Raw genomic sequence first — 14,551 nt, 5'->3', positions numbered from 1 at the left:
CATGAATGCCAAGTGTCATGTCTGGAGGAAACCAGGCACCATCCCAATGGTGAAGCATGGTGGTGGCAGCATAATGCTGTGGCAGGGACTTGGAGACTAGTCAGGATCGAGGGAAAGATGAACGGAGCAAAGTACAGAGTGATCCTTGATAAAAACCTGCTCCAGATCTCTCAGGACCTCAGACTTGGCGAAGGTTCACTTTCCTTCAGGACAATGACCCTGAGCACACAGCCAAGGAAACACAAGAGTGGCTTCGGGACAAGTCTCTGAATGTCCTTGAGTGACCCAGCCAGAGCTTGGACTTGAACCCGATCGAATATCTCTGGAGAGACCTAAAACTAGCTGTGCAGCAACGCTCCCCATCCAACCTGACAGCGCTTGAGAGGATCTGCAGTGAAGAATAGAATAAACTACCCAAATACATGTGTGCTAAGCTTGTACCGTCAGACCCAAGAAGACTCGAAGCTGTAATCGCTGCCAAAGGTGCTTCAACAAAGTACTGATTAAAGGGTCTAAATACTTATGTAAATAGGATATTTCTGTTTTGTTTTTTGTTTTTTTACAAAAATGTCTAAACTTATTTTGGCTTTTGTAATTATGGGGTATTGTGTGTAGATGGATGAGGGGAAAAAAATAATATAATCCATTTTAGAATAAGGCTGTAACGTAACAAAATATGTAAAACTTTAAGGGATCTGAATACTTTCCTGAATGCATTGCATACATATATCCATGGTGTATTTATTCCTTGTGTTGTCTTTCTATTACTTTCTATTTTTCTCTCTGCATTGTTGGGAGGGACCCGGAAGTAAACATTTCACTGTTAGTCTACACCTGTTGTTAAAGCAGGATATTTATTTTATTTGGTCCATGCAAGTAAATCATTAATTGTTGCCTAGGGTTGAGGCCCTGACCCTAGCTTCATGTCCACTCGCAGCTCAACCCTAACCCTGGCCCTAACCAAACTCTTGATTCCCTTCCACATCCCGGCTCAACCCTAAACCTAGCCTCCACCCTAACCCTAACCCAAAGCCCAACCCTAACCCTGACCCCAACCGTAAGTCTAACCCTAGCTTCATATCCATTCACGGCTCATCCCTAACCCTAACCCTAACCATATATTCATGTCCACATCGCAGCACAACTATAAACCTAGCCTCAACCCTAACCCAGCCCCAATTTTAACCCTAACCCTGACTTTATTTCCACTCCTGGCTCAAACCTAACCCTAACCCAGCTTAATGGACACATCCTGGCTCAAACTTTACTCTAACCTCAACCCTAGCCATAACCCTAACTTCGTTTCCACATCTTGGCTCAACCCTAACCTTCAACATCTTGGCTCAGCTCAACCCTAACTCTAACCCTAGCCTAAAGGTTAGGGTGGAGGTTGGAGTTAAGGTTGAGCTGGGATGTGGACAAGAAGTTAGGGCTAGGGATATGGCTAGGGTTGAGCCAAGATGTGCAAATGAAGCAAGGTTTAGACACATTTTAGGGTTGAGCCGGAAGTGAACATGAAGCTAGGGTTAGCGATAGAGATAAGCAGAGGTAGCACGAGGGCTGTGGGTGCAACCGCCCTAGGGCCCATGCACCTACAGGGCCCGTAAGGAGCCCCATGTTCCTGGAGATTTTTAATCCAACATTGTAAAAATGCAACACTTCCTAAATTGCATCCTGTACAGGTCCTAAACTCAAAAGTAATGTCCAACACTACATAATGCATCTCTTTAGCTCCAGATGCATCTCTCAGTAGTATTTGTAGTGTGTTGGTAGGGTTATTGTGGCATCAGTAGCCTCTGAAACCTTAACTTGTCCACAGAGACCATAGTAACCTACACAAGTATTTGTTGTAGGCCATCCATACAAGTAAATATTTTTTCCTGTCTTCTTTAAGATGTAGAAAAAATGTAATTGAGAAACAAATATTCTGTGTCAGAGCTAGAGGTAGTTTTGTAAGTGTTGCAAAAACATAACATTGGGCTTAAAGGGTTGACAAACTGAGACCTTGAGCCACATTCATATATTGGACAACCAAATACTTTAAGAATAACTGATGTTCCCTCTAAACACCAAAATAACAATATATATATATATATATATATATATATATATATATATATATATATATATATATATATATATATATATATATACTGTATATATACACACTACCATTCAAAAGTTTTGTGTCCTTGTTTTGAAAGAACAGCACACTTTTTGTCCATTAAAATACTTCTCACATGGAATAGCCTTAATTTCTCAGAACAAGAATAGACTGACGAGTTTCAGAAGAAAGATCTTTGTTTCTGGCCATTTTGAGTCTGTAATCGAACCCACAAATGCTGATGCTCCAGACACTCAACTAGTAAAGAAGGCCAGTTTTATTGCTTCTTTAATCAGAACAACAGTTTTCAGCTGTACTAAAATAATTTCAAAAGGGTTTTCTAATGATCAATTAGCCTTTTAAAATTATAAACTTGGATTAGATAACACAATGTGCCATTGGAACACAGGAGTGACGGTTGCTGATAATGTGCCTCTGTACGCCTATGTTGATATTCCATTAAAAATCATCCATTTCCAGCTACAATAGTCATTTACAACATTGACAATGTCTACACTATATTTCTGATCAATTTGATGTTATTTTAATGCACAATTTTTTTTGCTTTTCTTTCAAAAACAAGGACCTTTCTAAGTGAGCCAAAACTTTTGAACGGTAGTCCACATGTAAATTCTTAAAGAGATTGGTGTGGCTGAGGCATAAGAGGTTGTGAACAATAATGAATAGGGGTGTAAACAAAGAAGAGTGCTCTAGAAAGTGTGAAAATCATTCAAGGGCATTTTATCCTACTTTTCTCCAAAGTGGGATAACAAGTTTATCAAATTTCAAAGAAACATAATTCCCCCATGTTTCCCCCAACTGCAGTGTATGATATACAATTTTGAAGCTCTGAGTCTGTACCTTTATAAATTTAAAAATGGTTGACACCCATCTTTTCCAATTGACTATAATGTAATGAACCATGTGACACTTGTATTTTCACATTGAATGCAATGTATTGACATAAACATCAATTTGTTAATGCTCATCTTTTCCAATTGACTTGAAATGTATTGACATAAGCTTTCATTGGTTGACACTCATATTTTACCATTGACAAGTCAACTGTATGACACTCATCTTTTCCCATTGACCGTAATGTATTGACCATAGCATCAACCATGTGACACAGCTTTTCCCATTGAATTCCATGTATTGAAATAAGTGTCAATTGGTAGATGCTCATCTCTTCCCATTGGCACCACAAAGCCTGCTGGGAGCATGACCAATTGAAATATATTTTGGAAAAACGTGTCATGATGACGTTTTCCTATGATATGATGTTGCAAAATGCGACATGAGGGTTGGTTGCAATAGGCTCGGATGGAAAGGGGCGGCGTTTATTGATTAACAGTATTCATAATAAGTACACAAGTATATAATGTAAGCGAGACATCAAACACCCTTCATTAAGAAACAGTCTGCTTTGTGACTGATGTACTGCCACATTTTCACAACAATATTGGCGCCACCAGAAGCGTGTTTCTGTATAAGCAAAGCGCAAGAGTTGCATCAACACGCCAAGAGAAAGCACTTTTTCAGCAGGATCATGATGGAAGGTCATGGTAAAGACAGAAGGATGACTAAACTGTGGATATTGACGTTACTGTTATGCGTTTAACCTGCATCTCACTGTCTGGATAAAAAGGTTTCTCAACTTCTGCGCGTATTGGATTGCGGAGCTGGGTTTAGTCCAAAAGGGTTTTGAAGAAGGATTTATTTCCCTTTTCCTAATTTCATATTTCCTCATCACCCCATCACTGCTTGGAATAGCAGCTCTCTGATGAGAACAGGTTATTTTTCAAAGGATACGAACCGATCTGTGGAAAAGAATGGCAACTTGGTTTACCTTTATCATCGCAATTGTTATAACGATTTTTACGCAGGTAATTTTACAGTTAAACTATTTTTGGAATCGTTCATGCCTGAATGTTGACACAGCAATAGGGTTGTAATGCACAATAAAATATCATATAATACGCCTAGAATAATTCATAATGTAAATGTTTGCAAAGCAATATTGTTTTATATGCATTAATTGATTATCCTCCTTTAGGTTCTGGGATCTGGTGTATTCGAGCTTGATCTTCATCAGTTTCAGAATAATAGAAGTTTGCTGGCAAACGGCATAGCTTGCAGTCCAGCCTGTAGAACTTTTTTCCGAGTTTGCTTGAAGAACTACCAGACGATAGTGTCACCAGGTGACTGCTACTTCGGCAGTGTCGTTACACCTGTACTAGGCAACAACTCGTTCAGCGTCATGGAGGACGGCACGTTCACTAAACCTATTCGCCTGCCACTCACCCACTTTGCATGGCCGGTAAGACGTTATGCACTGCCTATAATTGAAGTGGTTAAGAATATACAGTATCTGCCTATTGATGCATGGAACAACGGTGTTTGCAATGAGATAGGTGGTGAAGAGCGTCCATAAGCATAAATCCAAGGACTGCACTATCCGATATGGATGTGTATAATATGAAACAAGAGTATATTAGATTTCATAACATGTTATTAGCCTAGTCTACACATATCGTTCAATTTATATATATTTTTAAGTAACAAAAAGATGTGCATCTGTACACATTAAATAGTTTAAAAGGTAGACCCTTATTTTTTCCCCACATGTCCTTCTAGGGTTCGTTTTCTCTAATCATTGAAGCATGGTATTCTCCTTCAGCGGATCTACCTGAAGGTGAGTAGTGCGCGCCATACATGACCACCGCTAGGAAGCACTGTTACAGATGTTTGAAAAATGCTCCCTATGCCATGGGTCGACAACAGTGCCAAAACCAGCCCGCTAATCAATTTGTTTTGCTCCCCAAAGTTCTTTGTAAAAAAAAAAGTAGGACTATTATTTTAGTTTTTGGTCAAAAAATACTGTAAAATCACCAGGAATTCAGCTAGAATTAGTTTAATTTAGGAAATAAGTTCCCAAGTGTTCCTACAAATAAAAAAAGAGACATATGTGATAGTGTCTCAATGTAATCAAGGTATAAAATGAATGTTATTTTCAAATACAATCTCTTTTTGGGCTGAGACCGACAAAAATCGCCCCACGGCTGGATCTAGTTGCCTACCCCTGCCCTACGCACTAGAATTATATAATTAAGTAGTATAAATACATGCAATTTATACAGACATTTTGCAGTTACATAAAACTTGGAAATGTGAACGTGTTGATGTCCATGTGTCAGGATGAGTTACGTGCAACAGAGCACTTCTTTTATGCTCTGTCTTCAACACAATCGCACTTCCTTTGGTTTATTTTAAGCGTGGGAAAGTGTGCAAGTCTTAAGTGAGGATATCTAAACCTTGCCAAAAGCCTCTGACGGCCTTTCCTGTATTTTACACCTTTTTGCTCCCTTTGGATGGGGAAGAATGGGTTGAAAATGTTTGCTGACAAAAAGGAATAGGACATTTCAATCACAGTACACTTAAACCATTTGGAAGAATAGAGCACAGGCCTTGATGAACCATATATACAAAGTATGTGGACACACCTTCAAATTAGTGGATTCGGCTATTTCAGCCACACCCGTTGCTGACAGGTGTATACAATCAAGCACACAGCCATGCAGTCTCCATAGACAAACATTGGCAGAAGAATGGCCTTACTGAAGAGCTCAGTGACTTTCAACATGGCATCATCATGGGATGCCACCTTTCCAACAAGTCAGTTCGTCAAATTTCTGCCCTGCTAGAGTTGCCCCAGTCAACTGCAAGTGCTGTTATTGTGAAGTGGAAACATTGAGAAGCAACAATGGCTCAGCTGCGAAATGGTAGGTCACACAAGCTCACAGAACGAGACCACCTGTCCTCGGTTGCAACACTCACTACTGAGTCCCAAACTGCCTCTGGAAGCAATGTCAGCATAAGAACTGTTCGTCAGGAGCTTCATGGAATGGGTTTCCATGGCTGAGCAGCCGCACACAAGCCCAAGATCACCATGCGCAATGCCAAGCGTCGGCTGTAGTGGTGTAAAGTTCGCCGCCATTGGACTCTGGAGCAGTGGAAACCTGTTCTCTGGAGTGATGAATCACGCTTCACCACCTGGCAGTCCGACGGATTAATCTGGGTTTGGTGCATGCCATTAGAACGCTACCTGCACCAATGCATAATGCCAACTGTAACAGTTTGGGGAAGGCCCTTTCCTGTTCCAGCATGACAATGCCCCCGTGCACAAAGCGAGGTCCATACAGAAATGGTTTGTTGAGATCGGTGTGGAAGAACTTGACTGGCCTGCCCAGAGCCCTGACCTCAACCCCATCTAGCACCTTTGGGATGAATTGGAATGCTGACTGCGAGCCAGGCCTAATCGCCCAACATCAGTGCTCGACCTCAGTAATGCTCTTGGCTTAATGGAAGCAAGTCCCCACAGCAATGTTCCATCTAGTGGAAGGCCTTCCCAGAAGAGTGGAGGTTGTTATAGCAGCAAAGAGGGGACCAACTCCATATCAAGACCCATGATTTTGGAATGAGATGTTTGAGGAGCAGGTTGTCCACATACGGTCATGTAGTGTATATCATAAACTGAAAACTTGCATCAAATTTACTTTCTGTATATCTTATATAGATAAATAATTCAAGACAACAATGTGCATTGTTTGTTTTGACCTTTTTAACAAGCTTAGACTGTATGCATGCAATGATACCTATTTGATAAGGCAATGAAAAAAGAACGTTGGGCCACACTATCTTGACGGATTTGTTTTGTTCTCTATCCCCGCAGATACAAACAACCCTGCCTTATTGATTAGTTATTTTTCCATCCAAAGAAAGTTGGAAGTAGGGAATGAGTGGTCCCAGGATGTGCAGAGTGGGGGCCAGACGGAGTTAAGGTACTCATACCGGTTCATCTGCATTGAAAATTACTACGGGGACAGTTGTTCCAAAATATGTGCTCCAAGAGATGACCGCTTTGGCCACTACACCTGCAACCCTGAAGGGCAAATATCATGTCTACCGGGCTGGAAGGGAGAATACTGCGAAGAACGTAAGCAATCAAGAGTGAAATGTTCTGGGTTTCTGAAGATTTTTCACATTATGTAGTAAAATGATATTTCTCAAATTAGACCTATTTGCAAAATGGGTTCTATCGTGTCAAGATGCTGCTGCCGTAGAAAGGCTTGGATCATATTTGTATTTTGGAGTGGCAAGGATGAGCGAATAAAAACTGTAGCTCCCTCCCAACCCAACCCCTTCATCCCTAGATATCTTACCATTTTGGCCACGTGGGTAGAATAATCCTGGGTAGCGTTCTGGAAGAGCTGCACGCGCCGAGTTAATCGCAGCATTATTATCTGCCACGCGCCACTAAATTGAGGTCTATTTTGTTGAGCGGGAGGGCAGCAGCTGCAAACAGGGTTCTAACAGCCTACGGACAACAATGGGGCAGCTGTCCTCTTTTGAGAGCAAGCATCTGCTCAGGCTTAACCAGCCATTAAACACTAGTCTTGTAACCATGCAAAATCAATGTCACATACAACACAACACAGAAGCAGCAAATTAAGGTTTCTTTATAAATAGACAGGTAACAGGTTTGATGCTACAACAGTGGAAATGTAATTCCTAATCCAAACCAGAAGTTTATGATGTATTGTTGAATGAGTTGACAAAAAAATTAAGTTCATGTTTTGTCTCAATTTTATATGCAGCAATTTGCCTCAAAGGGTGCAGCAAAAACAATGGAAATTGCTCAAGGCCAGGAGACTGTGTGTAAGTATACAATAGTCATTTTAGTGTGTGTGTGTGTGTGTGTGTGTGTGTGTGTGTGTGTGTGTGTGTTTACATGCATGCTTGCCTGCATATGTGTATGCACACAGTGCTGAAAGTATTGTGTTTTTTCTGTGACAGATGCAGAGAGGGCTGGCAGGGAACCTTCTGCGATGAGTGTAAGAGACATCCGTCCTGTAAACACGGCACCTGTCAGCAGCCCTGGCAGTGCACCTGCAAAGAGGGCTGGGGAGGCCTCCTCTGTGACCAAGGTCAGTGTCTCAGGCTCCTCTGGGTTCTGCTGTGAAACAATACAGAAGTACAGCAGAAAACACAGGACATCCTTTATGACGGTAGAAATATGACATGTTCCTATGATATTGCAAGAACAAGAGTCATCAGGCATTCTGATTATGAAAGGAGAAGAGTGGCAGGGAGTAACTGTTTTTCATATAAACATTTGTCCAGTGGTGTAAAGTACTTAAGTAAAAATACTTTGAAGTACTACTTAAGTACTTCTTTGGGGTATCTGTACTTTACTTTACTATTTATATTTTTTACAACTTTTACTTTTACTTCACTACATTCCTAAAGAAAATAATGTACTTTTTCCTGACACCCAAAAGTACTTGCTACATTTTGACAGGAAAATTGTCAATTTCATACACTTATCAAGAGAACATCCCTGGTCATCCCTACTGCCCCTGATCTGGCGGACTCACTAAACACAAATGCGTTGTTTGTAAATTATGTCTGAGTGTTGGAGTGTACCCCTGGCTATCCGCCAATACATTAAAAAAAAATGTGCTGTCTGGCTTGCTTAATATAAGGAATTTGAAATGGTTTATACTTTTATGTTTACTTTTGATATGTAAGCACATTTTAGCAATTCCATTTACTTGTGATACTTAAGTATATTTAAAACCAAGTAGTATTTTGCTGGGTGACTCACTTTTACTTCAGTCATTTTTCATTAAGGTATCTTTACTTTTACTCAAGTATGACAATTGGGTACTTTTTCCATCACTGCATTTGTCCACAGATCTGAACTATTGTACCCATCACAAGCCGTGTCGTAACGGGGCCACCTGTATGAACACGGGCCAGGGGAGCTACACCTGTACCTGCCAGCCGGGCTTCACAGGGGACACGTGTGACAGAGAGGTCAGGGAGTGCGACAGCCAGCCCTGTCGGAATGGAGGCCTGTGCTTGGTAAGCCCGGAAAGCCTATCAGTTTCCCACAACATACAGCACACACAGGCTTTCCTGTTTTTGTTTTTCCTCTATCCATGTCTCTGGGCCAGTATAGAAAAATGCAACAGACAGAGCAATAGCCAGATCGTTGACCCAGTTCATACTCTCTCTCCTGTTAATGAATGTCATTCAAACTGGGGCAAAGGTGGCACGATGAGATAATAACGTGGAGTCGCAAAGGCATCGAAATGAGAAGCACAGCAACAAACCTACAGTACAGTGATCTTTGCTGGAATTGTTTCCTATGACAGTGGGCTGTGAAAACCTCTGACTCTCTGTGGCCCACAGGACCTTGAGAACGGCTATAGGTGTGCATGCACGCAGGGGTACGAGGGGACGCACTGCGAGCACAGAATGCTAACTTGTGCCGATTCACCCTGCTTCCATGGGAATTGCAGAGAAAGGGACAACGGGCGGAGCTACATGTGCGAGTGCCCAGGGGGCTTCACTGGACTCAACTGTGAGAAGAAAGTGGACAAATGCACCACCCTGCCCTGTACAAATGGTATGGGATAGTTTCCACTCTCTGTATCTCAATAACAAGAACTGTCTTTGATTTATTTTGTACACTTTCAGTTAAGAGCACTTACTCAAACAGATCCATTTGGAATGTTCTCTCTAGAGACATCTACATTAGAGCTAACTTAAAGTGGTTGTGATGTGCGCTGATAACACTGGTCTGCTCTATTCAGGTGGACGTTGTGTTATCCACGGCACCACACGCTGGTGCAGCTGCCGCTCAGGCTTCACTGGCCCACGCTGTGAGATCAACATCAACGAGTGTTCCATGAACCCCTGCGCCAACGGAGCCAGCTGCATGGACCGCATCAACGACTACACCTGTATCTGCCCCCTGGGCTACACCGGCCGCAACTGTGACAAGCCCACTGACCGCTGTGCCCCCAAACCCTGCCTGAACAGTGGGACCTGTACCGACGGGGCCAAAGGCCAGCCTGCTGCCTGCATCTGCCCAGCCCACTTCAGTGGCCCCCAGTGCCAGTACTACGATGTGCCTTTACTCATCCCCCCGAGCCCCAGCCCCAGCCGCGTCAGAGAGCCCCTGGACAGGCTCCACTGGGCAGCCATCTGTCTGGGTGTGGGCATGGTGGTGCTCCTGGTGCTGATCTGCATGGTGGCCATGGTCCTGCGCCACATCCAGCAGCAGAGGAAGAGGAAGAAGGACTCAGAGTCCATGAACAACCTATCAGACGTCCAGAAGGAGAACCTCATATCTGACCTGCAGCTGAAGAACACCAACAAAAAGGTGGACCTGGAGGTGGAGGTGGATTGTCTCAGGGAGAAGTCCCAAAACCATAAACACATCAACTACCACTTGGACTACAAAACCTCCAAGGAGTACAAGGATGAACCATCAGAAGAGGATAAAGATGAGAACTGTAAAAAGATGATAGAGGAGAAAATGCCATTGACTAGAAAGTACAGGTAAGTTCCCATTGGGGACAGACGACAATTCAACGTCTATTCCAAGTTTGTACTGAAATGACATGGAAACAACGTTGATTCAAACCAGTGTGTGCCTAGTGGGTTGAAATGCTGCTTGCAGATGACAACCTGGATAGATTTGGACCTACTTCCTATTCTCCAGTGTTTGATAAATGACAGTGGTTTGGATTTGTGCTTGAGTGTTGACATGTTTTACTTTTCATTTACAGCGAAAGGCCAGAGTGTAGGATATCAACGATATGTTCTCCAAGAGATTCAATGTACCAGTCTGTGTTTGTGATAGCAGAGGAGAAGAATGAATGCGTCATAGCAACTGAGGTAAGCTTTTATTTTCACATTTTGTCTGAACATGTTCCCGCAACTCTTGACACCATGTCATTAACAGTCATCAATCAGCAATGCAAAAGTTGAGGTTTCCATTACATTGCTCCAATGATTCAACTGGTTTCCTTTTTTTCTTCTCCTAGGTATAATACATGGATGGTATCAGACATTCTGAAGAATGGATATCTTCTGGACTGTTTACAGGTGTTGAAATAGATGGGATTTAATTTAACTGCAAATTGCTGCTCTTGAAAACTTGACAACTGGACCGATCATGTGTGCTCTATGAATGCAATAAAATGTAAGGACTGAACACACTGTAATAGAGAAATAATGTGGGCTTTTGGACATTTCACCCTCAGTGTGTACTGACAGATTCAGCCCGTTGACAGAACGTCCCACTATATCCATGGGAAACAGGCCTGCGTTAATACCAGCATGCCCATCTGCAGGATGAGAGGGCTCTGTCTGGAGATACTCCAACTTATTGTGATAATCAGCAACCAACCAATCAACTTACTGCCAACAAGCCTATGGAAGGAGCCAGCTACTTCCATTTCTCTACCCTGGTGAAGTGCTATATAATAAGGCAGACTTTGTTTCATAAACTTTCAAGGAGAGAATAAAAACGTCTGGAAACGGTTCATTTTATGAGAATATTTGAGACCTAAGGCCTGTCAATTTTGTAAATGAATTGTTAAAAAAAAAAAAAAAAAAAAGGTTAATAAATAAATAATGTATGCATCCCGAATCATAGAGCCTTAAGTATGGGTTAAAGAGCTACATTGGTGCCCAGCTTCTTCTTGGATCCAGTGCACAACAAAAAAATGAAGGAAACATTTAAGAGAAAAAAACTGATGCGATACACGATGCAGTGCCAGGGGTATTCAAGAAGAAGCTATATTTACTTGTTATTATGCAGCATTGCCCAGAAATGAAGACAAAGAAAAACAAAAGTGACTATTATACCAAGGACGCCTTTAATTAGAATTGACTTCACTGAACCAATAATGTTATTTTTAAGATTAGTATTTCACTAGTTATTTAAATATTTCGAAGCACTGGTCTTTCTATGTTTTATAAGATTATTTTGTATATAATGTATATTTATAAATGTAGAAGTCTCTGTACAACTGTTTTTTTATTTGATGCCCAAAAAGTAGAATTTATTTTTTAATGTTGTTGTGATTGTTGTTTTTTAAAACAATGAAAAAATATCTGGTACACTGTTGTTTGTTGGTTTCATGTTGAGTATAATTGGTCAACTATAAAGCTATAAATTTGCCTAGATATTGGAATGATCAAGAACCTTCAGTTGAAATCCACCACCTGTTGTGGAAATGGCTTCATTGTCTATGATGTATGACCTTGTAGCAGTTATAACAATCGCAGTGGTGAGAGGCATGCGTGTCAATGTGATGTTAAATCAATGTGCTCACAATCATTCAGTGGACAGTTTTGTATGTGACAGCAATGTGAGAAATATGGACAAAGTTATATATTAAAACATGTCATGTTAAAGTACGGTACACAGATTGGTCAGTATTTGTATGCAAGTTTTTCCTCAAAAAGAACACCCTCACTATGCCCCTTGTCGTTAAGCATCCATGTTGCTTTCAACTGACTTCACATTTCAAGCTGTTTCCTTGGATGTCTGCCCCATAAGCTACAATACTGAGACAAGGAGGAGGCACAATCTAGAAAAGAGGCTACTTAACAAACCAGGCAGATACTTTAGGGTGTGACCCTACACCACTGGGGAAATCATCATATGCCTCCTCTCTAACTACTGTAAGCATGAATGCAGAAAATAAGGCCCCAAGAGTCCAGTGGCAAGTTACCAGCAGCCTTGAAGGGGTGTTAAAGCCAACACAACACCTTGGCCAGTCCTGATCTCCCCAACAAGACATGTAGGCTATCACATGCTTGCTTTTACAGACACACACACACACACACACATTAAATGACTATAACATATCTACTGGAAAACCACCTGATTATCCATTTCTAGTATTATATTTATTAGTTTGATTAATTATTTTGTCACAACAACTAACACCCACACGTTTGTCTTTTCCACATATTCTGTCCCATTTTACAACCTTTTCAGACATCTACCACATAGTCATGTATTTTCATTGTGTTATAATAAAAGCATCCTGTTCGTGGCCAAGTGACATCATTTCCTGCTTCCCGTCGGATTATAATGCACAGGATAACGGCAAACTTGTCTCACGCATCTGTTATGAAACGTCTTCACGGTTACAAACATGATCAATTGCTATGTATTTCACAAGTATCCGATGCTTGACTATAAAAGGTATTTATTCATCAAAAAAATCTTAGAAGGCCTATAAAGAACAAACATAGTGAATGACTGCTTTACAAAGCTCAAGCAATGAGAATGAAATCTAAATTAAACCTTGAATTGTGTAAAAAAAAAAAAACATGCCAGTTTCCTTTCCTTTTGTAATGTTCTTAATTAACACTTGGGGGCATTACACCATACATGGAAAGACATTCAAAATGAGACAGACTGAAATGTACATTTTTACACACTTAACAAAACATTTAAAGTTACTTCCAAAATGTCTTTAAATACGTACAATGACAATTGATAACTAGAGACTTTAAGAATTAATGTCATAACAAACAATTTTGTCAAATAATAATGGCATCTGCAAAGCATGGGAAGTATTCTATATTTTATGATTTTGTGATGATATCAAATATAGTACATTGAATACCATTATCAGACTGTGTTGTCATTGGACCAAAACATAATTGTCCTAGCCAGAGGCCAATGAGGCTGAAGGTAAATCGCCTGCTTAAGAGTCATTCATTGACCATGTATGATACAAATGTATAGGGTGCTAGAGAGGCACCTACGAAGAGAACAGACCTTTAGTGGGCTTTACGATGCTTGGATCTTTATGGCAACCCTATAAAGTCCACATGGGGGCACTATAAAGCCCGTAATTTGTGGGCGGAGCAATAAAATTGTCTGTCAGAAGTATAACAATGTCAATGTACCTTTAATCCGTCTGTCTGCACATTTCAAGGCATATGGTGGTGTAGTGAGATACCCGATGGGCTGGACGATTCTCTTCTCATCTTGAAAAAACGTATACTAAAAACGTGGAAATCAATAAACAGAATGGAAAAATCGAATGATTTATTATTGAAATAGCAATGGGCGGCCTAGTTAAATAAAGGTTCAATCATTAAATGTAATAAAAGTTACATAACAAAATAAAGACTGAGAAAAACTAATTGACACAATTTAAGGCCAAGTGGAAAGCAATGATGCAGGCACTAAGGATGGGGGTGTGAGCATATGCGGGTCTGGGCAGATGAGATGTAGTCATTGTGTGTGCGTCTGTAAATTGTTGCTCGTATGTATACGTTTGTATGTGGAGTAAGAATAAAAATGAATAAAAATATGATTTAAAAAAAATACAATGCTTGGATCTTATTCTGAAAACTAATGATTCTGTGTATATCCAATTTCGTTAGCTGCTGCTGCTGCAATATCAGACTATATGACTCTAGATGAAATAAAGGGAGATCCATTTTCACACAGGATTAAAAATAGACAGGATTGCTGTTTTCCTTACTTTCCTAACTGTGCAGAGCAACAAGGCAAGAAAGGATATACCAACAGTGCTTCAAAGTGAGTAAACACTGATT

General features: G+C 40.8%; 1 protein-coding gene across 2 annotated transcripts; it reads left to right on the top strand.

The window, feature by feature from the left end:
* Positions 1–3,489: 3,489 nt before the first annotated feature.
* On the top strand, positions 3,490–12,382 carry LOC139383972 (delta-like protein 4). Of its 2 annotated transcripts, XM_071128598.1 has the most exons (11): positions 3,490–3,990; positions 4,161–4,424; positions 4,742–4,799; positions 6,837–7,100; positions 7,762–7,822; positions 7,961–8,091; positions 8,862–9,031; positions 9,362–9,578; positions 9,766–10,516; positions 10,747–10,855; positions 11,005–12,382. In XM_071128598.1, the coding sequence occupies exons 1-11, from the start codon at positions 3,937–3,939 to the stop codon at positions 11,008–11,010; spliced, it is 2,085 nt and encodes a 694-aa protein (XP_070984699.1). In that variant the 5' UTR covers positions 3,490–3,936; the 3' UTR covers positions 11,011–12,382. The 2 variants fall into 2 exon arrangements, with proteins under 2 accessions (XP_070984699.1, XP_070984698.1); XM_071128597.1 differs by lacking the exon at positions 11,005–12,382 and having other exon boundaries at positions 3,786–3,990; positions 10,747–10,948.
* Positions 12,383–14,551: the final 2,169 nt, after the last annotated feature.

Source organism: Oncorhynchus clarkii, chromosome 25 (genome assembly GCF_045791955.1).
Source record: "Oncorhynchus clarkii lewisi isolate Uvic-CL-2024 chromosome 25, UVic_Ocla_1.0, whole genome shotgun sequence".
In the NCBI taxonomy this organism is placed as follows: Eukaryota; Metazoa; Chordata; class Actinopteri; order Salmoniformes; family Salmonidae; genus Oncorhynchus; species Oncorhynchus clarkii.
The sequence above is the reverse complement of the archived record's forward strand: the minus strand, read 5'-3'. Positions and strand labels throughout refer to the sequence as shown.

What these genes read in the sequence shown, in the direction of transcription:
- LOC139383972 (XM_071128597.1), top strand. Translation starts at nt 3,937, where the DNA reads ATGGCAACTTGGTTTACCTTTATCATCGCAATTGTTATAACGATTTTT. An exon ending in GGGAGAATACTGCGAAGAAC is followed by an intron (nt 7,101 to 7,761) that starts GTAAGCAATCAA and finishes TTTTATATGCAG; the next exon opens with CAATTTGCCTCAAAGGGTGC. An exon ending in AGGCCTCCTCTGTGACCAAG is followed by an intron (nt 8,092 to 8,861) that starts GTCAGTGTCTCA and finishes ATTTGTCCACAG; the next exon opens with ATCTGAACTATTGTACCCAT.